Source organism: Oryx dammah, unplaced genomic scaffold (assembly GCF_014754425.2).
Source record: "Oryx dammah isolate SB20612 unplaced genomic scaffold, SCBI_Odam_1.1 HiC_scaffold_1, whole genome shotgun sequence".
NCBI lineage: Eukaryota > Metazoa > Chordata > Mammalia > Artiodactyla > Bovidae > Oryx > Oryx dammah.
The window spans coordinates 40452328-40479366 of NW_024070185.1; the positions used below are offsets into that span (position 1 = coordinate 40452328).

At 37.1% G+C, this 27039-nt stretch overlaps 1 protein-coding gene across 3 annotated transcripts in view; it reads left to right on the forward strand.

Annotated features, from left to right (window-relative positions):
- The window catches only part of RFX3 (regulatory factor X3), a 337494-nt gene that overhangs the window by 120221 nt on the left and 190234 nt on the right, over positions 1 to 27039 (forward strand). For all 3 annotated transcript variants that reach the window (XM_040244701.1, XM_040244629.1, XM_040244537.1), the window contains one exon: positions 22917 to 23041. In XM_040244701.1, coding sequence (XP_040100635.1) covers positions 22925 to 23041 — 117 coding nt within the window. In that variant the 5' untranslated portion in view covers positions 22917 to 22924. The remainder of the gene's footprint in view (positions 1 to 22916; positions 23042 to 27039) is intronic.

The following is a 27039-nucleotide window of genomic DNA, read 5'->3' on the forward strand; positions in this document are numbered from 1 at the left end:
CACGGTAATCCAAGTCTATGCCCCAACCAGTAACGCTCAAGAAGCGGAAGTCGAATGGTTCTATGAAACCTAGAAGACTTTTAGAACTAACACCCCAAAAAGATGCCCTTTTCATTATAGGGGACTGGAATGCAAAAGTAGGAAGTCAAGAAACACCTGGAGTAACAGGCAAATTTGGCCTTGGAATGCGGAATGAAGCAGGGCAAAGATTAATAGAGTTTTGCCAAGAAAATGCACTGGTCATAGCAAACACCCTCTTCCAACAACGCAAGAGAAGACTCTACACATGGACATCACCAGATGGTCAACACCGAAATCAGAGTGATTATTTTCTTTGCAGCCAGAGATGGAGAAGCTCTATACAGTCAGCAAAAACAAGACTGGGAACTGACTGTGGCTCAGATCATGAGCTCCTTATTGCCAAATTCAGACTGAAATTGAAGAAAGTAGAGAAAACCAGTAGACCACACAGGTATGACCTAAATAAAATCCTTTATGATTATACGATGGAAGTGAGAAATAGATTTAAGGGACTCGATCTGATAGATAGAGTGCCTGATGAACTATGGACTGAGGTTCGTGACATTGTACAGGAGACAGGGATCAAGACCATCCCCATGGAAAAGAAATGCAAAAAAGCAAAATGGCTGTCTGGGGAGGCCTTACAAATAGCTGTGAAAAGAAGAGAGGCAAAAAGCAAAGGAGAAAAGGAAAGATATAAGCATCTGAATGCAGAGTTCCAAAGAATAGCAGGGACAGATAAGAAAGCCGTCCTCAGCAATCAGTGCAAAGAAATAGAGGAAAACAACAGAATGGGAAAGACTAGAGATCTCTTCAAGAAAATTAGAGATACCAAGGGAACATTTCATGCAAAGACAGCCTCGATAAAGGACAGAAACAGTATGGACCTAAGAGAAACAGAAGATATTAAGAAGAGATGGCAAGAATATACAGAAGAACTGTACAAAAACGATCTTCACGACCCAGATAATCACGATGGTGTGATCACTCACCTAGAGCCAGACATCCTGGAATGTGAAGTCAAGTGGGCCTTAGAAAGCATCAGTACAAACAAAGCTAGTGGAGGTGAGGGAATTCCAGTTGAGCTATTTCAAGTCCTGAAAGATGATGCTGTGAAAGTGCTGCACTCGATATGCCAGCAAATTTGGAAAACTCAGCAGTGGCCGCAGGACTGGAAAAGGTCCGTTTTCATTCCAACCCCAAAGAAAGGCAATGCCAAAGAATGCTCAAACTACCGCACAATTGCACTCATCTCACAGGCTAGTAAAGTAATGCTAAAAATTCTCCAAGCCAGGCTTCAGCAGTATGTGGACCGTGAACTTCCAGATGTTGAAGCTGGTGTTAGAAAAGGCAGAGGAACCAGAGATCAAATTGCCAACATCTGCTGTATCATGGAAAAAAGAAGAGAGTTCCAGAAAAACATCTATTTCTGCTTTATTGACTGTGCCAAAGCCTTTGACTGTGTGGATCACAATAAACTGGAAAATTCTGAAAGAGATGGGAATACCAGACCTCTTGACCTGCCTCTTGAGAAACCTATATGTAGGTCAAGAAGCAACAGTTAGAACTGGACATGGAACAAAAGACTAGTTCCAATAGGAAAAGGAGCTTGTCAGGGCTGTATATTGTCACCCTGCTTATTTAACTTCTATGCAGAGTACATCATGAGAACCACTGGGCTGGAAGGAGCACAAGCTGGAATCAAGATAGCCGGGAGAAATATCAATAACCTCAGATATGCAGATGACACCACCCTTATGGCAGAAAGTGAAGAGGAACTAAAAAGCCTCTTGATGAAAGTGAAAGAGGAGAGTGAAAAATTTTTCTTAAAGCTCAACATTCAGAAAACGAAGATCATGGCATCTGGTCGCATCACTTCATGGGAAATAGATGGGGAAACAGTGGAAACAGTGCCAGACTTTTTTGGGGGGGCTCCAAAATCACTGCAGATGGTGACTGCAGCCATGAAATTAAAAGACGCTTACTCCTTGGAAGAAAGGTATGACCAACGTAGATAGTATATTGAAAAGCAGAGACATTACTTTGCCAACAAAGGTCCATTTAGTCAAGGCTATGGTTTTTCCAGTGGTCATGTATGGATGCGAGAGTTGGACTGTGAAGAATGCTGAGCACCGAAGAGTTGATGCTTTTGAACTGTGGTGTTGGAGAAGACTCTTGAGAGTCCCTTGGACTGCAAGGAGATCCAACCAGTCCATTCTGAAGATCAGCCCTGGGATTTCTTTGGAAGGAATGATGCTAAAGCTGAAACTCCAGTACTTTGGCCACCTCATGCGAAGAGTTGACTCATTGGAAAAGACTCTGATGCTGGGAGGGATTGGGCGCAGTTGGAAAAGGGGACGACAGAGGATGAGATGGCTGGATGGCATCACTGACTTGATGAACGTGAGTTTGGGTGAACCCCGGGAGATGGTGATGGACAGGGAGGCCTGTTGTGCTGTGATTCATGGGTTCACAAAGAGTTGGACACGACTGAGTGACTGAACTGAACTGAACTTAAAAGAGTTGAATATAACGAAGAGCTGAGGATGGAAAAAATTTTTATTTATTAGTAAAATCTTTTGGGTACCAAACAGCAGCCTTAACTTTCTTAATGTTATTTAGGTGGAGGGCATGACTTTTTTTTTCTGTTTCTTGAGTTATTACTTAGTAATTCATCTTTCCATGCTGAGATGCCATACAAAAAACCTTAAAGGTTTTTCACTTGCAGACTCAAAGTTGCCGGAGAACTGCTATATTACAGAAGTTAACTTAGGTTTGTTCCAACTATTTTGACTGTAAAGGTGTTAAAGCAGTGCAGTCTTAGGTTAAATCCTACATTCAGGAAGCACTGATTTCTTGCCTTCAAAGCAAGAAAGGATGAAGGCATGAACTCTTCAAAAAGTAGTGTCCAGGATGTACAGTAGATAATAAATTATCAGGAGGTACATTTTTCTATTGATGTGCCTTTTTTTTGTCCCTCAAGTGAAAGCTATACATGAAGAAAAACCTTAATCTAAATACTGAAGGTGGGCCTTTTAAAAATAAAATAAAAGTAGAAGAATTCACTCCTGAACAAATTGAACAAATTGTAAACTATCATAAAATATCCCAATTTAATACTTGTATAAAAGTAACTTAATTATACATTATTGAGAAGCAACATAAATCAGTTCCTGATTTATGAACCTAAATTCAGTTCAGTTCACTTGCTCAGTCATGTCTGACTCTTTGCGACACCATGGACTGCAGCATGCCAGGCTTCCCTTTCCATCACCAGCTCCTGGAGCTTACTCAAACTCATGTCCATCGATTAGTGATGCCATCCAACCATCTCATCCTCTGTTGTCCCCTTCTCCTCCTACCTGCAATCTTTCCCAGCTTCAGGGTCTTTTCTAGTGAGTCAGTTCTTTGCATCAGGTGGCCAAAGTATGGCAGTTTCAGCTTCTGCATCATCACTTAGATTATGAATTGTTAATTATTGTTGAGCCATATTCATGATATTTAACAAAATAATTTTTGGGTAAATTGAATACATTTTAAGTTTTAATTGCTTTATGTTATGTTATGCTTTAACAAATATTTTCATAATTCTCTAAGACTATGTAGATATTGGATAAGTTTTCTTTAGGAGAAAAGGTTGTAATTGAAAAACAACTGGATGTTACTATAAAGTGTCAGTTTGTAGAAATTTGTATAGTCTGTGTATTTCTCAAGGGGAAGGCTTTTGGATATTTTGGTTTTTCTTGTTAAACTGAGATAAATTTTCATGTGTATAAACCCTGTGCTTTAAGGACCAACTTAAGATGTCCCATTTTTAGATTTTTCAGTATAATATACATTGGAATCTTATTTTTTGATTACTCTGTTATCTTTGTTGATTTTTATTAAATTCTTACTAAAACAATACATAGATTTTCAGCTTGGTGGTAGCTTTATTAATACCCAGTTTGGAAGAAAAATGAATTTAATACTAGAATTGCCAGCAATGATGATTTTAAAAATAAGAAGTTTGTAATTTTTTTCCTGGAAGTTCAAAGATAGGCATAAATTTCCCTATTTATAAAATAACTTTGAGTAAAAACATGCTTCCTATATTTTGGAACCAGGTGATAGCTTTTCTTGCGGGCGTTGTTGCATCTCTGGAAGCTGCCCTGGGGTCTTAGGTTTCACTGACTTAAATGGGTTTGGAGCAACAGCTGGTGAACTTCAGAAATGTCAGCTTCATCCTTTGCACCTTTCTTTTATGACTTTTTACTCAATATATTTGCTCTAGGAAAAATGTTATGGTTTTTAGAATTTTCTCAGGAAGACAAAAAGTAAAATAAATTAATAATCTTTCTTTATTAATTTTTCCTGATAATCTTGTTGGAAGCCTTTATTTCTTTTCCCTTTCTACTGTTAATTATTTTTTACATACTTAAAAACAAAAATGTAGTGGAGTTACCTTGAAGTCACGTTAAAAGCTAAGTTATCCTTTGTCAAGTAGTATGGTAGAGCTTCATTGCAGAGATCAAACAGGCAGATCACAGCCTAAACTATGTCACAGGGTCTTACCTTGAAGTGCTCTGAGCCTACGTTGTTCTAAACATAATCACATAAAGTAATATGACTAGAGTTGACTGTTAGTGGTCTTATAATAAAGTGGTTCTACTGTAGTCTGTTAAGTATAAAGAAGGAATATTCAGTGCTGGTGATCTAATTTCACAGTTACCTTTGTTTTGAGACACCAGATACTTTGGACATGTGGCTTATCTGTAAGTATTGAAAAATAGTTCAGCTATTATTTTTGATGTCTATAATGATTGAAATGGTGTGACTCTACCAAACCTCAAAATGTCAAAATTAGTTGTTAAAATGTATGAGAACAATTTTAAAGAAAAAATGATAGACATAATTAAGCTTCATTGCTGACTCAGCCTATGTACTTAGAGCAATTTGGAGAAGCTGTTGTGTGGCTACTAGTTAACTATGGGCCTGACTAGGTGCTCTTATTTGGGAAAGTGGAACAGGATGAGTAAAAGGGAAGGAGGTATGGGAGAAACGAAAGAGAAAGGGACTCAGGGAGGAAGAATGATAGATTCATTAGCCTACATTAAAAAAATTCCGTTGTCTTTTTTTTTTAATTAATTAATTTTTTATTTTACTTTACAATTCTGTATTGGTTTAATGAAACAGAATGTATCAGTCAATGTTGAATAAACCTTGTGAACAAAGAGAGTTTTCATTGTAAACAACCTTTTCTGCTCTGAGGAAAAAAAAACACCCTTGTAAATCTGGGCTCGGTTGTGTCCAGATCTTTGTGGCCCCGTGGACTGTAGTCTGCCAAGCTCCTCTGCTCATGGAATTTTCCAGGCAAGAATACTGGAGTGGGGTGCCATTTCCTATTCTAGATGATCTTCCCAACCCAGGGATCAAACCCATGTCTCTTGAATCTCCTGCACTGGCAGGAGAAGCCCTTGTAAATCTGGTTTGTGTAAAAAAGGACCCCGCAGAGAGAAGTAATCAGCCCATATTTGTATATGGTTTTGAATATAATATATGCATGTCTTGGTACAACAAGAAAAATCATTTATATTACCTTCATAAGAAAGGTGACGTAGGAAATACAGGTTTTGAATAGTTATATTGGGAGGTGTTTGCTTTCACCTGGCTTTAATGTCCTTCAGTATTACAGAACTGCGATAGAACTACTACAGAACTATGTAAGTTAGTTGTAGATGACTTATGAGGCAATAAAAACCAACAGTATGCATCACGTGCATAAAGAGGTTATGGTTGGTTTGGGAGTTACATTTGTACAAAATAATTTAAAATTTTTTAAAAGGAGGTATGATCATATGTAAAATAAGTAACTGCATAAAATTTTAACATGAATAAATAGTGCAAGTTGTGGAAAGCTTGTAAACCTGCCATCTAAAACTGATTATCCTTATGAGCATTTCATGCTGTTTGACAGTGAAAAGTACACCTTGTAAAAGCTGTTACACAAGCCATTACATTTAAAAGGTTTCCATCTCACACCCCAAAATTAAACTTATTTGCTGCAAGTGAAAATTCAGAATTTGTTCCTTGTTTATTTTGGAGGCAGTTATCATGGTGTTGAATTTTGCTTCTTCTTCTTCTTCCTGGAAAACTAGAAATTAGCCTTTTTGATTTCTTTATTTCAGTATAAACACAGTCAGTTTGTGTGCTATAGGCTACAGACAGAGATAATGTAATAATGAAAGTTGAACCTGAAACACTCTGATATTCCATGTAATAATAAAATACTGAACCTAGGTCACTTAGATGCTTCATATATATGAGGAATAGACAAATGAAGACACAAAAGACAAAAGACAAATTTGCAAGAGGATTCAGAGTCTCTACAAGAATGTAAAATCCAGTGAGCCATTTTAGCATCTCCATACACACACACGTTTGCCATACTTGAAATCTTGTTAAACATCTTCAAAGAATACCTTAATCATTTAAGTGAGAAAGAAACTTGAAAATGTCTAAGAGGCTCACTTATTTTAGGGTTTCATTCTCCATGTTATGTGCATTTCTTTCGTTGTGTAAGAAGCAGTTTGAGCTTTTGACAGGCCTTCCGACTTCTTTTTGAGTGTGTTCCTTCTTTCTTCTCTTATGCACCATAGTTTGTTAGAAAGAGCTATTGACTGGGAATTGGGAATTCTGAGTTCTAATGCCAACTCTGCTACTAACTGATGGATCCGTTTGGTTTATTGGTCTCAGATTCCCTGTGAAATGGGGACCTGAACCAGGTGACCTTCCAGATACTTTTTAGCCTTAAATGCTGTGATTTTGAGAAGTAGGGCATTTATCTGAAAATCTATTATATACCCTCTTCTCCAGGGTGTTTTTTTTTTTTTTTCCACTGAGTGATCAATTTACTGAATGGATATATATCTAAGGGCAGTTTGCTGAAACATGAAATTCATTGAGTGGCAATTTTGTTAAGTTCTCCAAGTACTCTGATTTATTAGTTAGCCAAGAATGAGTTTTCCAAATTATCAGCTGCCTGAAATATGTTTGTATTAATTACATATAAAATTTATCACAAATTACACTACACTAAATAGTTACAAAAGCTTTTGAAATTTTGGTAAGAAGTATTAATTAGGCTTCCCTGGTAGCTCAGCTAGTAAAGAATCTGCCTCCAATGAAGGAGACCCTGGTTCGATTCCTGGGTTGGGAAGATCCCCTGGAGAAGGGATAGGCTACCCACTCCAGTATTCATGGGCTTCCCTGGTGGCTCAGATGGTAAAAAATCTGCCTGTAATGTGGGAGACCCTGGTTCAATTCCTGGGTTGGGAAGATCCCCTGGAGAAGTGATAGGCTACCCACTCCAGTATTCGTGGGCTTCCCTGATGGCTCAGATGGTAAAGAATCCACCTGCAGTGTGGGAGACCTTGGTTCAATTCCCAAGTGGGGAAGATCCCCTGGAGAAGCATGGCAACCCACTCCAGTATTCTTTCCTGGAGAATCCCCATGGACAGAGGAGCCTGGCAGGCTATAGTCCATAGGATTGCAAGGAGTCGAACATGACCAAGCGACTAAGCACACACATTAATTAGTTTTGTTTTTTCCACAGCTGTTTCACCATGGACATTTTTCAACAAGTATTTATCAGTACAGCCCAACTGAATGCCAAATGTATTGTTGATACTTTATATGTGAAACACCTTTCAGTTGCTTAAAACCGAAGCAATATATTTATATATTTGTAGTGGTTAACAAATTTGTTAAATTAGGATAAGTATAGAATGCATTTAATAGATGAAAAATGTATTAAAAGAAATACACCTTCCCTGTTCTCATTTTTAAACCCCATAACATTCAAGACATGCACATTCCTTTAACTTAAATTAATATTCATTTTCAAAAGTCATTGGCTCAGAAAATGGTAAAATTCCAGAATATAGTTATAGGTGGCCTTTAGTGTGCTAACTTTTAGCAAAATTTCAGATAAGTTAAAATCTTGAACTCATCAATAGCAGGGTCAAAGAAATCCTCAAAGACCCTTTAAAACTTTTATTCAGTACAAATTGTGTCATAGAGTAAATAGTTAAAAGAAACGAATTTTGAGTGAACTGGTCAGTTTGCCACCAATGATTCTTATTGAGCAAGTTGACTTTTGACAGTGGTCTTTGTGTTATCCTATACCCTTCACCATCTCTACCAGGAGTGGGGGACAGTGAAGCTGTAATGGAAGAGTACTGCTGCCTTTAGAATTAGTGTTTTTTCCTCACCCTTGCCTATAGCCAAAGTTGGAACCATCTGGAAGATCTGCCTCTGTGTGTATTTGCATGTGTGTTCCATAATTACTATATGTACAGCATAACTGTTGATGCTAAATATCCATTATGTGTGTGTCTGTGGGTGTGGGCGTGTGCATACGTGCACATGCGCCATGGCTACCACAACAGAGGATTAGTAACTTGGTTGAAAAATTACACCATGTCCAATTTCTGTTGCAGAAGATTAAAAATATAGAAAAGACTACTATTTAGACAGGACTACATAGTAATTGGTCTGTACTACATTTAAATCATTGTATTATAAGCCCAATACAGCATATTGCTAGGGTAAAAAAAAGAAAGAAAAGCCCACAGTTTTTGCTTCTGGTACCTAATACATGGTATGGTATATTTATGTCCTCACTCTGTCCATTTCTAACTATGTGACCTTGGGATTATAGAATTATTTAAGCTTTGGGCCTAAGTTTTCTCATCCATAAAATGGGATAATAATAGTACTTACCTCACAGGATTTCTGGACAGATTAAATAATGCATGCAAAATCTTTACATAAATGTGTTAACTAATTTATAACTAGAGGCTTCTTGAAATACCCTTTTATTTTTTTTCCGTTAAGTTTCAATGATTGTTAAGAGAACATAGAAGAATGTCAGGTGAATATTGCCAAGCTCAAATAAATTTCAAATGGTTAATTACTATTAGGCTAATTACTTATTCTTAGCATTTCAGCTATGAAAATTAAAGATCTCTGAGTGCTTCTGTCTCTTGAAAACAAAGGAGGCATACCAGGCTACGTTTTGTCAGATGATATGATTAGAGCATTGGTTCTTAAACCACAATTCAGTGAGTCAGGTGTACTTATTAAAATAGTAAATGATGTGTCAGGAGATTCAGAGCAATAGTTGCAAACTTAATTTGCTCATTTGAGTTTATTTAATCCTTATCTTGTTTCTTTATTAAAAAAAACTATACACAAAATCTGTTAAGGCATACAAATATTAGAATATGGAAGTTATAAAATTCTGCCATAATGGGAATTGAAAGTGAAGTCACATTAAAAAATTAAGAGAAAACATTCCTAATAAATAACTTGGTTGTAGATGGCTCTCAGTTCAGTTTAGTCGCTCAGTTGTGGCAGACTCTTTGCGACCCCATGAATCTCAGCACGCCAGGCCTCCCTGTCCATCACCAACTCCCGGAGTTCACTCAAACTCATGTCCATCGAGTCGGTGATGCCATCCAGCCATCTCATCCTCTGTCGTCCCCTTCTCCTCCTGCCTCCAATCCCTCCCAGCATCAGGGTCTTTTCCAATGAGTCATCTCTTCGCATGAGGTGACCAAAGTATTGGAGTTTCAGCTTCATCATCAGTCCTTCTAATGAACACCCAGGACAGAGAAAACTGTATTTTTTCACAATTTTTAAATATTAAATGCTCCTGATATAGTGTGCTCTAATAGTATTGTTTCTGCAGGGTCTTAAACTCATCCTCCTTGTAGATTCATCTGTTCATTCAACAGATTGAAGATCCTCTGTGTGTTAGGCAGTGTTGCATATTTGTAGGTGAAAAAGATAAGCATAGTCCATGTGCTCATGGTTTTTATAATCTGGAGAGACAGTTAAACTGCAACTAATATTGCTGCTAGCTGAGTAAAAGTAAGATGCTATAGGAACACTCAAATACCAGATCCAGACTTATTTGGAAGCAGAGGGGTCAGAGAGAGGGAATAGTGGTGGGGTTTGGGAGAATGTCTGGGGGAAGTGGAAGGTATTCTGCGATCTGAAAGATAAAGTGAAGAGGTGGGAAGGCAAATTTGTGTGAGTCAAAGGGAACTTCTTGTGCAAAAGCCCTGGGGTCAGAATGCTGAGAGTAGTTCCATATGGCTGGCTTGTATTTAGTACTCTCTGGAGATGATAGGCGGGATCTATATTCTAAAGAGTCTTTCTTACAAACCCTTCTTGAGGGCTATGCTATTCATCCTAAGGGCACTGGGAACCTATTGCAGGGAGTGACCTCCACTCTGGAGCTTGAGAGATAAAGATAATGTGAGTAAATTTTGAGAGACTAAGAAGCAGAATCACTGGCCTCCGTAACTGATTAGATTTGGGAATTGAGAGAGAAAAGTTTGGTGATAAAAGAAATGATAGAACAGTCACTGTTTAAGATATTTTAAGGGTTAAAAGAAGACTTCTGTTTTAGTCCCCTGGGAAGATCACCAAAGTGTGAGAAGAGGAGGGAGGGTAGAAATAAAACTCATCATGTAAAATTTTAACAATTGTATAAAACATTACATAATGACAATAGCTTTTAATAATAGAGAATTTACAGGTGATTTGCATATTAATATCCCCAGTTAAGGGGTCTTAATCATAGATTTATGAGATAGCCATAAGGCCTAAGGCTTTAGAAGGAACTCTTGCTTCTGAAGCCATGAAAATGCTTTAGAGTGAATTGAAAAGAGTACATCACCAATTCCAAAAAAGAAGCTCTGAAGGACGTGTCTTTAGTTCAGTATTATTGACTTATTTCAAGTAGTATTCATTTTTAGAAGGAATTTTCTGGTTAAGTTTGAAGACATACGGAGTTGGGTAGAATCTTCAGTCTAGTTTAATTTTCATCTTTTATCCAAGCCTTTTTTTCTAAGTGTGTACATATGCATTTTATAATGAAAGTCAGTGTAACTGTTTCACTTGATTAATAGTATTATGTTTCAGAGCAGTTATTTCCAGTATTTATGTATGTATGAATATATATATTTTTTTGAAGTCCACCCTCTCTCCCATGTTCACTACATTCACCAAAAAATGGCAGTAATGAGAATTTAGTTCTTTTAAGATATTGTACATTTAGTGGGGTATATTATTTCCATTACTAGCAGTGTTATTATACAGTATTATTAGATGTGTTGATCTCTTTGAGCCTGTCATTGCAATAGTTAGGAACTGCAAAAGGCTCTATTCTTTACTTTTATAAAAAGAAAAAGAAGAGGTAGAAAAAAATAGAAAAATTTCTTGCGTGGGAAAGAGAATCCAAGAAAAAGTTGTTATTGAAGTCTTTTTTGGTGTGAAGAAAATTAAGAATTCGTGTTTTACTTCACTCCCCGTTAAATCCAAAGGAAATCCTGTTTGGAGATAGCATTACCTATTTTCTTTCTTTTGTGGTTCTTTAAATAAGCTACCTTTTAAGCCATTGTTTCCTCTCTCTTTGCTCTCATCCCATCTAAATTAAGACCATTATTTGGGAGCCCCAGCTGGCAAGCATATCTTTGTTTATCAACACAAATCATAAGGCTGGGTGAATAATTTCATGTGTGTGGATAAACCCCACTACTGAGTATAGGGAAAAAAATAAAACTTTTAAATAAAGTTTAGGGTGGGTAGGAAGAAGAAACCAGATGTCACTAGGCTTGTTTTAAAAGAGACACTAAACACCTAAATTCCCCACCTATATCCTCTTCTCAGTTTGAGATATATGGAAAAGGCGCCACTGCTTTTATGAGTTTCAGTACGTGGGAACAGAAATGAAATTCATGTTTTTATTCTGGATTGGACAATAAGTACTAGGCAATGTCATAAGGAAGTGATCATATTTGACATTTGGGAATGTATATTACCATTGATTTCCTTCTTTCAGCAGAAATATGACCAAGTTCGTGGCACTAGCAATGAATGGACCTGTAGATATAATCTCCAGATAAATTTTTTTTAACTTCTTATTTTGTATTGGGGTATAGCCAGTTGGGCTTCCCTGATAGCTCAACTGGTAAAGAATCTACTTGCAAGGCAGGAGACCCCAGTTCAATTCCTGGGTTGGGAAGATCCCCTGGAGAAGGGCATGGCATCCTACTCCAGTATTCTTGCCTGGAGAATCCTCATGGACTGAGGAACCTGGTGGGCTACAGTCCACCAGGAGTTGCAAAGAGTTGGACACGACTGAGGGATTAAGCACAGCACAGCATATAGCCAATTAACAGTGTTGTGATAGTTTGTGGGGAACAGCAAGGGGACTCAGCCATACAAGTACATGTATCAGCTCTCCATCAAACTCTCCTCCCATCCAGGTTGCCATATAACAATTGAGCAGAATTCCATGTGCTATACAGTAGATCCTGGTTGGTTATCCATTTTAAATGTAGCAGAGTATATATGTCCATCCCAAACTCCCTAACTATTCCTTCCACCCATCCCTTCTACCGGCAACCGTAAGTTTGTTGTCTTAAGTCTGTGTGTCTGTTTCTGTTTTGTAAGTAAATTCATCTGTGTCATTTCTGTATAGCTTCTACATATAAGGGATATCATATCACTCAGTATGACAATCTCTCAGTCTATCCATGTTGCTGCAAATGGCATTATTTAATTCTTTTTAAATACTTATGTGTACATAGTTACAATGGGCTGAGTAGTAAGTAGTCCATTGTATATATGTACCACATTTTATCTGTTCGTCTGTTGATGCACATTTAGGTTGCTTCTATGTCTTGGCTATTGTACACACCCCAGTGAACATTGGGATGTGTGTATCCTTTCTGATCATGTTTTTCTCTGGGTATATACCCAGAAGTGGGATTTCAGGGTTATATGGTAGCTCATATTTTCAGTTCTTTACAGAACCTCCGTACTGTTCTCCATAGTAGCTGTACCAATTTACATTCCCACCAACAGTGTAGGAGGGTTCCTTTCTCTTTACACTCCCTCCAGCATTTATTCTTTGTGGATTTTTTGATGATAGCCATTCTGGCTAGTGTGAGGTGATAGCTCATTGTAGTTTTGTTTTTCATTTCTCTAATAATTAGTGATGTTGAACATCTTTTCATGTGCCTCTTGGCCATCTGTATGTCGTCTTTGGAGAAGTACCTATTTAAGTCTTCTGCCCATTTGTTGTCTGAGTTGTTTGTTTTGATGCTATTAAGCATCACAAGCTGGTTATAAATTTTGGATACTAATCCCTTGTAGGCCACATCATTTGCAAATATTTTCTCCCCATCTGTGGGCTGTCTTTTCATCTTGTTTATTGTTTCCTTTGCAGTGCAAAAGCTTTTGAGTTTAAGTCAATCCCATTTGTATATTTTTGTTTTTCTTTACATTATCCTGGGAAATTGATCAAAAAAGATACTGCTGCAATTTATGTCAGAGTGTTCTGCACATGTTTTCCTCTAGGAATTTTATAGTGTATAGTCTCACATTTAGGTCTTTAATCCATTTTGAGCTTATTTTTGTGTATGGTGTTAAAGAATTATCTAATTTCATTGTTTTGCATGTAGCCCGTTCCATTAGAAATATTGAAAATGTTGGTTTTTAGAGCACTTTGGGAATTTTGAGCCACTTAGTAGGAAGGCAGACAGAACTTTTACTAACTGAAAGGATCAAATACTATACAGGTATTTTGGGATCAGATACTATACAGGTATTTTGGGGATTATAAGGGCTCTTTTACAGAATACAAAACTGACTTTTTGGGATGGCTCTAGGGTAGGATAAGTCTCTGGAGCTCATGTTGCTTTTGACCAGCAAGCCTATGGTTAGCTTGAGGCCACCCAAAGTTAAGATCATTGGTTTGGGAAAGCTTGTATTTCAGGAGTCCTTAGGAGGTACACTGATGTCACTGTATACCCTCAAGAATTTTACCAAACCATGCCATTTTACAGACAAGGCAATGGCTCCCCACTCCAGTCCTCTTGCCTGGAGAATCCCATGGACGGAGGAGCCTGGTGGGCTGCGGTCCATGGGGTCGCTGAGGGTCGGACACGACTGAGCGACTTCACTTTCACTTTTCACTTTCATGCATTGGAGAAGGAAATGGCAACCCACTCCAGTGTTCTTGCCTGGAGAACCCCAGGGACGGGGGAGCCTGGTGGGCTGCTGTCTATGAGATCGCACAGAGTCGGACATGACTGAAGTGACTTAGCAGCAGCAGCAGCATGCCATTTTATATCTGTGAATAAAATTATACCATGGGCTGCATATTATTTGGCATCCTGCTTCTTATACTTAAGTATTATGAACATCTTTCCATGCTGACTTTTATAGACCTATAGAATGTTCCATTATAGGAATATAGAATAGAAGAATTTATTAGTACCCCCATTACAGACATTTCAGTTATTATTGACTGTCATAAATAATACTTAAGTGAACATCTTTGTATTTGTGTATATTATTATAGAGATACTTGCCTAAATGGGTCCATTTGACTGTTTTTCTAAGACAAATTTAAATTCTTAAAAGGAGACAAGTCTCATATTATTTCCTCTTCCATCTATAAAATATTTTCTGAACACAAGGTCAGTGCATATCTCTTAACCCATGATATGCTTTTCTATGTCATAAACATAACTTTGATTACATAATGATCAAATACTAGGCATAGTACATATTTACAGTTCACGTGATATTTGTGTCCATTTGTTCAAATTTAGAATTCTTTCTTAGCACCTAAAGTCTCCATAGAATACTTTATCTTGATGATTTCACTAAAATAGCCTCACCTGTCTAGCTGTTTATATTGCTGCCTGGGATCCAGTGTCAGGGTGCCATTATTGGAGTGAGGCAGACCTGAACTTGAATCCTTTCTTTATCACTTAATAGTTCTGTGACTGTCAGCAAATTACATAATTCTGAGTTTGAGTGAACTCCAGGAGTTGGTGATGGACAGGGAGGCCTGGCATGCTGCAGTTCATGGGGTCACAAAGAGTCGGACATGACTGAGTGACTGAACTGAACTGAACTAACCTGAAGCCTTTTCTCTCCTATAAAATGAGAATATCTACTTCATGGTTGAAATTAAGGTTCAATGTATGCAAAGATGCAAAGCATCTGTCACATAGGAAATGCTCAACATATGCTAGCTATTTTTATTATTGTTTCTAGTAATGAAAATTATTGATTTATGATAAAATGCTCTTTGTTTTTTAATTCTAAGAGCTGTCATCATTAAATACTCCATTTAATAGTTTCTAGTCCCTGTCAGGATTGAATTGACCAATAATAAGAAACATTTATGGGTTTGTCTCATAGATTTTGGTAAGAATCTTTTCTGTATGTTGCATCACTTTGTTCTCAGACTCTTCTTCTAGTAAGAAAAAGTATAGGATATTCAGAAATTTTTGTTCATTGGTTTTCTTCTCTTTTAGCTGTTATCTGAGTGCTCCTTTTTTTTTTTTTAAAAGCATATATCACCTACGTAAGACTGATTTGCCTTTTAATTTGTCAAAGTGAGTGCGAGAAAATGCCAGGCAGGATGGCCTCAGCAGTAGACTGGACAAGCACGTAGGTCTGTTTTCCCAGGAATTACCTCTGTAACTGCTAATAGTCTCTTTTGATAACTAGAAACAAATAACAAAATTCTTACATCATTTCAGCAGTTTGGTTTAAGTAATGTGTTAATAGGTTGTTTCATTTTTTAATTAGTCCATTAAGATAAAAAATGTTAAAGTTATTTAATTTGATTTGTCTTCTCCAAAGAACAGTTTTTCATAATCTATTTCTGAATCAAAGAGAAAACTTTTGTTTGAAAAGTGAAAAAAGTTACCCAGGCAAATTGTATATGTTACCAGTGTGCTGATTAATCATTTCCAAGATTAATCTCCATCATCAGTTATCACAGGAAGATGACTGCCAAGAAGTCTACACTATTATCATTCCATCATTTTTCTACAGATCAATTTAGTACAAAAGATTAAATGTACACAGGAGGATCATAGCATCAAATCTAAAAAAGAAGCAGAGCTTTTATAATATAGAAAATTAGAAATTTTTGTTTTACATCTCTTTAGTTACTTGATTTACTGATTTGAGAAAGCCCTGTGCTTTATTTACAATGAGTAAACTTTTCACAGAGGTATATTTCAAGTAAAAAGAGCTGACTGTTAGATTGTAGCTTAACCAGTTTGTTTTCGTTTGGGCTGCTGCTGCTGCTAAGTCACTTCAGTCGTGTCCGATTCTGTGGGACCCCATAGATGGCAGCCCACCAGGCTCCCCTGTCCCTGGGATTCTCCAGGCAAGAAAACTGGAGTGGGTTGCTGTTTCCTTCTCCATCATTTGTGCTAGTGAAGTGAAAAAAAGAAAAAAGCCAAGACATAGTGTTTTACATTTGTAGCTAAATTATTCAGCCCAATAAAGTTTTGTCAGTTTCAAAAAAAGAAAACCACATTATTTTAACCCTATATATAATTTCTAATATACCTCATTATTTTTCATTATATTGTCAACTTTGAAAATTGCTTAATATTCTTAGTTTTTTTCTAAAGAATTAGAATGATCTTAATATTTTCATCATCTACTTCAGAATAGTCAGAAATGTGTATTTCATACTGGCTTTATGTTCAGGAAAGTATGTATCAGCTATTTTTTTCCCCAAAATCATGACTGAGTTGTCTAATTTTAATAAGTAGAGGTTTTCAATGCTATGGGTGTTATATATGCTTTTATTTATTTACTAACATTTATTTAAGAATACTGATGCTTAGTCAGAGTATTAGTAATCTCTTACTGAAAAAGTTTTGTTGTGATTTTGGATGTTTCTCCATGAAAGCACACTGATGTTAAACTCCTTATTCTGTATTATATAAGTAATAATTTTAAATTATGACTTTTTTCCTGTAAATAGCATTCATATGGTCTTATGTTGAACCAGGTTTCTAAGTAATTTATTCTTTAATGTCACATTTTAGGTGTGATTTATTTTTACTATACCAATAACTGACTATCATAATAATATTGGTTAATTTGGTTCAAATAGAAATTGGAATTACCATCTTTTGCTTTTCTGTACTAAGGATAGAGGAAGATAATTCTCTGTTGTATTCAAATTACAGGTTTTTATTTTGAACTGAACTGAATTAAAACTTGTTACATTCCTAAGTGTGTAACGACAGTACAATCAGTATACTGGGACCAAGCTTTGCAGACTTTGCTTTTTTTTTTGGAAAGCAAATTATTTCAGGATGAAAAAACCCAATAAAAATTAGATGATACTATGTACTTTTAAGCTAGCCCAGTTATATAGTTCTGTTTGATAAGTAATTGATTAGGTCAGACTATTAAACCATTTAATCTGGCATGTACATTGTGTGTGATGAAAGAAATCCAGCTGTGAATTTGAGTGTATTAAATAATCTTCAGGAAGTTTCACAAAGAACACTTGAATGCCTTGAAACTTGCAATAATGTGTGTTTGTTCCAAACACATTTGCTTTGCCTAGGTTTTGCCCATCAGGTTGCAGAATGGTGATCTTGCTGCATTCAGCAGCTGGGTTTTTGCAATATTCTTTTCCTTTTTCCAAGGGTTAATTAGCCTTCTTTCAAAATGTGGCCTATTTAGCTGTAGATTCGCATGATTCAGCCAGAGCTGGCCATACAAAGCAAAAACCGTTAACAGGCGGGTGTGTCCAACTGCTTAATTAGCCAGAATAAAAAGGTCCTTTGTCAAACAAGCATCTGTTGCTCTTGACACACCTGACAGCCACATTAGGCAAGGATGACTAGACTGAAATTGTGCATTTCTCTCCTGCAAGAATATACAACTTATTTACATATGGACTGCATCATGGACAAACTGCAGGGGTTTAGTTAGCTTATCAAAATGGATTAATGTGACAGCATTTGTGGCTGATAAACAAATATCACTTGAAAGGGGGCTAAGAAGGAACTAAACTAACCAAATTACTCCCAAACATAAACAAAACATCAGAAACCACCATTAGATGAATGGGAACACCTCAGATGTACACACAATCCTTTATACTGGATCTAAAACAAAACCTACAAATGAAGCATGCTAAGACACTACCCTCATGTGATGGTCTGTGCTTTCAAGTAATGTTGGAAAGCTACCAAAATACTCTACATGTGTCAGTGGGTTTAAATGACCTGTTTAGGAAAATTTGGCGGGAAGCTTACACTTCTCAGCATGCTTTAACATTCAGATTGATCTGCTATTAAATCAGGTCTTCGGAATTAATTAGTTAAAATGCCTCTGGGAAAACACTAGTTGGGTTTTATTGAAAGTGAAAGTGAAGGTCGCTTAGTTGTGTCTGACTCTTTGTGACCCCATGGATTATACAGTCCATGGAATTATCTAGGCCAGAATACTGGAGTGGGTAGCTTTTCCCTTCTCCAGGGGATCTTCCTAACCCAGGGGTAGAACCCAGGTCTCCTGCATTGCAGACAGATTCTTTACCAAATGGGCAATGAGGCTTCCCTGATAGCTCAGTTCAGTTTTATTATGTCTCAGTAGAAAAAGAGTACTTCCTGTGTTCGATGTCAGAGAGAAAAGAGATGTCTCACTGTTATTAGAAGTATAGATCAAATGGGATAGATTGAGAATCCCAAAGATTTTCTGTTCAGACCAGTTATCTCTAGCGTTTCATTTTGAAGTCTTTCATTGTGATTTTGCAAAGTATTCAGTAATGTACATTATGGCATGTGTGTGGTATATGGTAACTTGGGCTTTAGAGTAAAGCAAATCTGGATTTGAATTTAGACACTTACTACCAACTGTGTGGCTTTCAGCAAGTTTTTAATCAATTTGTGCTTCAGTTTTCTCATTTTTTAATTGGAAATAATAGCATTACCATTCGGAGAAGGCAGTGGCACCCGACTCCAGTACTCTTGCCTGGAAAATCCCATGGACGGAGGAGCCTGGTAGGCTGCACTCCATGGGGTTGCTACTAGTCGGACACGACTGAGCGACTTCATTTTCACTTTTCACTTTCATGCATTGGAGAAGGACATGGCAACCCACTCCAGTGTTCTTGCCTGGAGCATCCCAGGGATGGGGGAGCCTGGTGGGCTGCCGTCTGTGGGGTCGCACAGAGTCGGACACGACTGAAGCAACATAGCAGCAGCAGCATTACCATTATAGGGGTGTTTTGAGGATTAAATGAGAAGATATATTTCAAGCTGTTAGCATATTGTGTGGCACCTGGAAAAGACTAGTTAATGAGAGACCTAACTATGGGATTGTGACTGTTTTTTTGTTATGACTCTGGGAGGGATATAACTAAGATCCTTTGAAGGCCTGAGGCTTTGGTGGAGAGAACCTCTTCTGCAAACTTGAGGAAGAAAATGAAATCAGAAGATAATTAAGTTGTGTCTATTAAGGAAGGGTAGAGACCAAACTGAGAGGTTAAGTTCTTATCAGTTGGCATGACCCTGTAATTCAGGAGTCAAGGAGATTAGATGATGAGCAGTAACTTGGGAGTAAACAGTAGATATTCTGGAAGTTATTGAATGTTCTGGATTGGTCTTTCTGTGCTGGTTTTGATGTGGTATATACTAGAGCGAGAAGCTGGATGTAAGTTTCTCCATGACTCTCTAACTTTAAGGTATATAGGCCATCATTTTCACTCCATTTTATTTTCCCCATTCTATTCTGTAAAGGTTGCTCCTATTAAATAATTGGGATCTTTTTCCTTCTTTCTCATTCTAAAAGTTCATCAAGTTGCTTTTTTAAATTCTCTTCACTTCTGGTCTATTCAGTGTCAATTATGAAACTCAGGACTTCGAGTTTGTTTAGTAGTTCAATGCATGAGCTTCAGTGTTATGTCCATACCCTCTTTGTTTACTTCCAACAGCTATTTGATCTCGGTTCAGTGACTTAACATCTCTGGGCCTCAGCTGACCCAGAGATGAGGTTGAATGATAAAGATTTTAGTTCCAATCATCTATAAGTTAAACATTCCTATTAGTAAAGTAGTCAAAGCTTGGGTGTTTCTTTTATGCCTCAAATGCCTATCAAGGCCAAGTATATGTATTGCCATATAAATAATTTGAGTATAAAACACATAATATGTGTTTTAGATATTCAGATATTTCTAGATATTCAGGTTTTTCAAGAGAATTTAGAAATTTGGCTTTTCTAGATATTCAGATTTTTCTAGAGAATTTAGAAATTTGGCTTTTAACACAGAATTTTCTGATTTTTAAAGGCTGACAATTAAAATTTTTAATTTGTAGATAGTCTGTGGCAAAGCCTATCTATGGAGTCTAATATGGTCCATAGGCACCCAGTTTTCAAATCTGTGCCTTTTACCTTCTGATAAGCTCTTTCAGGTGATTTACTGAGGAATTACTTTCAAAATCCATTTAATTTTTTAAAGATCTTCATTATTTAAAGTCTTAATATATATTTGTCTAAAACAGTGGTGGTCAAATTATGAGTCATATACCAAAACAGAGTGTGTAGGGTGATCTTCAGTACAGACCCCTGGACACACGAAAGAGCCTCAGTGAAGTTCCTAGCCAAGACTGGAATGAGCAGGAGAGAGTTTTACTTTGAGTGACTTCACTGTAAGAATCTCATCCAACCCTTGATTGAATAGCTTAAACACAAAAACGTAACTGGTAACTGTGTTCCTCATTTGTGTACTAAATTGACCAATTCCTCTCTTGGAGTTGGGAAGAGAAGCTAAGAAAAACTCACTGAAGATGCTATCTAACGTCTGGTTCATTCCTCATTCCCTGCAGAAAGGTGTCACCTCACTCTCACTAATAGCCCTCTGCTATAGTACAAGTGGCGTCAATTGCCCAAAAGTGTGTAATGAATTGAAGGAAATTGGCATGTGCTTTCTTTGGGGGGAGGGTATTTTTTCCCTCTACAATGGAATAAAGAAGAAGAGGTCCAGATAGAGTTCTGAATTTGTGTATCCCCTCTCCCAATTTTGGGAACCCCAGGTAATCTTAATTAGGCAAGAGTTTCATGTAGTGAATACTATCATTCTCAAATATTGTCAGGCATATTCGTGGTCTTAATAGTAGTGAAATAAAAAGGCTGTGTGTGTGTTTGGAGATCAGTGTTACATTTTTTGTTAATTAGCCACCATCTTTAGCTATTTCACATAAAAAAGTCTTCTTTTGGAAAACTGGAGAAACTGACAGCTGCAGTTTTGCTTTCCCATAAATTCAGTTATCCCTGAGCTGAACATTAGCTGGCCCAAATAAATGGAGTGGTAGCCACAGTCGCCACCACTTTCTTTCTGTAGCCCCTCTCTAGCTTCACTGTATGGGCATAACGCTCCTCATCTGTAAGTGGAGATTATAATCATACCAACCACAATGGGTTGTCACATGGAGTTATTTATGAATTAACATTTAAAGCATTTAGAAGAGAACATAGCATATGTTAAATACTCTGTCAGTGTTAGTTTACTGCTGTATCTTTTTGTACGTACTAAGGTTTATTGTTCTGCTTTCGGGGTTTGTCTAACAATGGAATAAGAATAGTCAATCACCTAAAGTTATACCAGTATCAAGGTCTAGAAAGAAAACTAAGCAGAGATTTGAAGTGAAAAGGCCTAGTCCTTTCTCTACTCCCTGTCACCTTGAGCAAGTCTCTTAACCTCTCTGGCTTTAGTTTTCTCTTTTATGAAATAAGTTTAGATTAGATATCTTCAGAGGTCCGTTTCTGAAATTGAATGAGATGATTGAAAAGATTTGGGGAAAAATTGGAAGAGGTCATGCTGTGACAAAAGATGCTGAGAGAGGTTAATTTTCTACTGAAAGAACTGAATGCTCTTTCAGAATTTTCTTTGGGAAAATTAATGTTCATCATAGTGTTCATGGATTTAAACCATAATGCAGTATTTTTCTTAAGCTACCAATTAAATATTGTTTTTCCCCTAGGAAAGAAAATTAGAATTCTGGTCCCTGCTCAATAGCAAAGAAATTAATATTTTTTCTATTGACTGTATAAGTAACAAAAGGGAATATCAGGGCCTAAGAAACCATACTTGTTGAATGTACACTGTAAAATTTAATCATGATTTAGTAAGGTAGGCACATGAGAACTGAAAAATATGCCATGTTGAGTTGTGAATGAGAGATGGTAAAATTTTGTGTCTTTGTTTGCAAATGTCACTGGATAATAGTGATCCTCCTTATCTTTCAAAATATTCAACATTATTGTTGTTTGGCTATCTTTGTGTAAGAATATAATTTAACTGTGATTTTAGCATCATATCATCCCACAGGCAAGAAAATCAGTGAGCTTGATCCTGTGGCTAAGTTTAGGATCTATCAATTGGTTTTTATATACACATTAATTTTTAAAAGTCAGTGAATATTGAGTTTGAAAGTTGGACCTTAGAAATAATTTATTCTATTTTTTTTCTTTGGTTTTATTTTTTTTTTTGTTTTTTGGTTTTTTTACTTTACAATTCTGTATTGGTTTTGCCATACATTGACATGAATCCACCATGGGTGTACAAATTGTACACTTCCAGTGACATCCTATAGTTTGTAAAAGTGTTGAGAAAGTACAATTTATGACATTTGCATCCAGTTAGGGTTTGTGTTATGAGAATTAAGTCTTCGCATAATTTACAATATGACTAGTTTATAGTGTGCTTGAAACAGCTTATAACAGATGAGACCTCATTGAAGTTCAACCTTTATAGCCTCAAAATAAGAGGTATTCCTGGATATTTTTAAACTGTAGATTAGCAATTTTCTATATTGATTTTAAAAGTGGTCAACATGACTATAACCATGCATGGAATATCAAGAGAGCATGTTGGGTGGAGTTAGAGATATTCTGGGAGTAGAAGGTTAGTCTCAGTTTAGGATGTTAAGAACAGTGTGCTGCGTCTAGTCATATAAGAATAGCATTTTAAACTTTCTTTCTGTTTTAATAAATTTCAGAGACCATCATGCAGACATCAGAGACCGGGTCGGACACAGGTTCGACAGTGACTTTACAGACATCTGTGGCTAGTCAAGCAGCAGTGCCTACACAGGTGGTTCAGCAAGTACCAGTCCAACAACAGGTAAGGAGCTGCTGTTCCCAGAGAAGATGCTGTGCACCTCCTTGTGCTGCCCCTCCAACATAGCTGTGTTGAAGAAATGATTCGGATAACACTTTCTGGCACAATGCGTGCCCAAACAGACCTCGTTCAGTTCTTAGATAAAGTCAGCAAATGTTCCTTGAGCATTTTCTGGTGTGCCAAGTTCTTTCTGAGATAGGCTATAGGGATACAAAGATAAACACTCAAACTATAATCCGTCTTCCAAAAGAGCCTCTTAAGTCCTAAAGAGAGCATTTGTTTCTGACTTGACCACTCTTAACTGGGTTTTCTCCTCCTCTCCTCCTCTTCACCCCTCCTTATTCTTTATCACATCTTCCTATTTCTTTCTTATTGAAATGTCGGCACTCATATTTTTATGTAATTGGCTTATGGTAGTATTTGATAAAGGAGAGGATGTTTGTACCCTACAGGAAGGGATTTTGCCTTTGTGATATTTTGGAAGGTGCCTGGGCGTTATGGTGGCTGTTACTGTTTAATGAAAATTAAATTATCTTAAAGGTCTGAAAATCTGAGTCATGCCACTTAAAAAATTGAGAATGAATTCATCATCACATGTTTACTACAAGGCTTATTCATACTTGGGACACTGAGCTTGTTTTGGAAAGCTACTGACAAAATAGTGCTATTTTGTGCCAGTTAATAGTTCTCCTTTGGATTGTGAATACATTGGCCTGTCATTTCCTCTAAAGAATGGTGAGAAAATATGTGAGAAAGATAATTTTCCTGTAATTTCTCAGGATCAAAGAAAATCTTCAGCAAATGTGTTTTTGAAATTGCAATATAAAGAAGTCTTTGGGTAGAGGGATAACTTTTCTTAAATTATAGACAGAAGGATTCAAGGTTGTGGTCTTCTCAGGAGATAGAAGTGGGATGGGCAAGGAAAGTGCCAGAATCATGGAGAAGGGTCTTGGACTCTCAGTGTAAATGAAGACATCTGTCACAATTATTTCTTTTATACTTAACTCTCAGCACACTCTTCTCCCTGTTCTGTATAACACAATGGTATCATTGATGTCATCACCAATTTCAAGACTCTGAACATTATTCAGAAGAGAGTAGCTTATGGCATATCATCCAAAGAGCAGGTAGAGAACTATAGGAACAATGTTATATATAATTTTAAGAAGATAATTCATCAGCCTACCAATATTAAGCACATATTGAGCAGTTACACTCACTGTGGTTTGTTGTTTGTCTCCTGTATGGAAGAAGAATGGCCTTGAGCATGCCTGTCTCTGATGGCAGTGCAGTGGAGAGCCTGCTCTTTTCTCCAGAAGGTGCTCCCTTGAGTACTTGAAGTGTGTGTGATAAGTGCACCTGGCCTTCACTCCTGGACTCTTTTCTTTCTCTCTTTCTCCTTTCCCTTTTCTTCCTTTTTTCCTTCCTTCCTTTTCAAGAAACATTTTTTAAAAAATTAAGTTTAGTGTTATTAGATATTTGCTACAGGTCAAAATAGTTCAGCAAGTTTTTTATTTAAAAAAAAGCAGTCCTCACCCTCCCTCTATTCCTTCTCAGAGGCAAGCAGTGTTTATTTTACTGTTTCTTGATTTTTTTAAACATTTTTGTATCATACTCTTCTTTCTAGTTAGTCTTTAACATATGCTTGTGTGCACGCACACACACACTTTTTCCGTCCCAAAGGCTCCTGATACGCTAGGTTGAACTATGTGCAATTTTTGATCTACAAAAAACAGCAATTTCGTACGTTTCAACCTAATAGTTTTGCTATAGTTTTGATAGATCATTAATCAATGTTTATATTCTTGTGACATATAAAAACTATTCATATCTATCTAGTGAGCTGTGATTACTTTTCTTTTTTGTAAAACTCATTTACTTTCTTTGCATTTAATGATTATGTGTCCCGTTGAGTAAGTCTTAGAGCATTGTGACCTGCTCCAGTCTGGAATGGATGCTCTTTGCTCAGCCCCATCCTGGGCGATCCCTTTGCCATCATCCTGGGATTTCCCTTTTCTCTGTTATGTTGGCTTTCTTGTTTCCTAAATCAGTGTCTTAAACTCTTTTTTGATTTGCTAAAGCACAGCTTGCAGTCACATCTTAAGAAATGGTGTATTTTGCGCTCTTTTGTGTCTGAGAGGGAATTTATTTCACAGTTTGGTTGTTGGATGGGTACAGAATTGGGGGTAGGATATTTTTTTCTTCAGAATCTTGAGGGAATTGTTCCAATGTCTTCCAGTTTTCAGAATTGCTATGGAAAAGTGAAAGACTGTTCTGATCCTTGATCCATTGTATGCAACCTATATGTTTTTTTCTCTCATGTTTTAAATCCCAGTTTCTTAAAATTTCATGTCTTGATATGGGCCTATTCCCATACATTGTGCTGGAACCTTGATGAGCCTATTCAATCTCATGGACACTCATGTTCTCCAGTACTGGGAGTTTTTCTTCTTCTTTTTTTTTTTTTTTCATTTATGATTACCTCCCCCCTTTTTTCTCCTTTTTCACTTTTTGGTTCTGTTTTTAGTTTCATCTTTCATCCCATCTGTTACTTTTCATTTCTGTTACCATAATTTTAATTTTTAAGAGCTTTATAAAATTCCTTATATGGCCCTTTTTATAACATCATGCTTTATTTCCTGTTTATAGTGTCTTTTTTTCCTCTCAAGGTATTAATTTTTCAAGTTTGTGAAATTTTCTTCTCATATAGTCTCTTTCTTTCATGTAGAATAGTTTTTTTCTGGCCTGTCATTTGTATTAGGAACATTTCTGAAATACCAGATAATCTTTGAGGGTTTATTCATATTTTAAAATGTGGGGATAAAAGCCTGATTTGGTGGATTCATGTCAATGTATGGCAAAACCAATACAGAATTGTAAAGTAAAATAAAAAATAACTTAAAAAAAAAAAAAGCCTGATTTGAATGCATCAGTGACTTTGTTGACTTCAGTATAGAGTCACTTGACTGGGCTTTTTAACTGGGGACCTTCTGATGTTCAGTACTTTTTTTCCTCTTGAGGTGGTCATATTTTTAAAGACGACTTCAACTTCTTGCCTGGTGGGTGAATGCTTAGTTGCCTGGGGAGCTGAGTAAGGAAAGATAGTTGGACATTTCTTACGCTAATTCACTGAATCCTTCTTTTCAATATGGTTTCACCTGTACTTGGTTTCCTCAGTGGAGAGGTTAAACCAAAGAATAAACATTCAGACTTTCACCATAGTTAGGGAAGGCCAGTCACCTCATTGCACAGAGTTGATAGAGGAGATCTGATTGCTTCTTAAATAGAATCACTTTCTATATTCAGTTCAGTTCAGTTCAGTCACTCAGTCGTGTCCAGCTCTTTGCTCCCCCGTGAATCACAGCATGCCAGGCCTCCCTGTCCATCACCAATTCCCAGAGTTCACTCAGATTCACATCCATCGAGTCAGTGATGCCATCCAGCCATCTCATCCTCTGTCATGCCCTTCTCCTCCTGCCCCCAATCCCTCCCAACATCAAAGTCTTTTCCAATGAGTCAACTCTTCCCATGAGGTGGCCAAAGTACTGGAGTTTCAGCTTTAGCATCATTCCTTCCAAAGAAATCCCAGGGCTGATGTCCTTCAGAATGGACTGGCTGGATCTCCTTGCAGTTCAAGGGACTATCAAGAGTCTTCTCCAACACACAGTTCAAAAGCATCAATTCTTTGGCTCTCAGCCTTCTTCACAGTCCAACTCTCACATCCATACATGACCACAGGGAAAACCATAGCCTTGACTAGATGGACCTTAGTTGGCAAAGTAATTTCTCTGCTTTACAACATGCTATCTAGGTTGGTCATAACTTTTCTTCCAAGGAGTAAGCGTCTTTTAATTTCATGGCTGCAGTCACCATCTGCAGTGATTTTGGAGCCCCCAAAAATAAAGTCTGACACTGTTTCCACTGTTTCCCCATCTATTTCCCATGAAGTGATGGGACCGGATGCCATGATCTTCATTTTCTGAATGTTGAGCTTTAAGCCA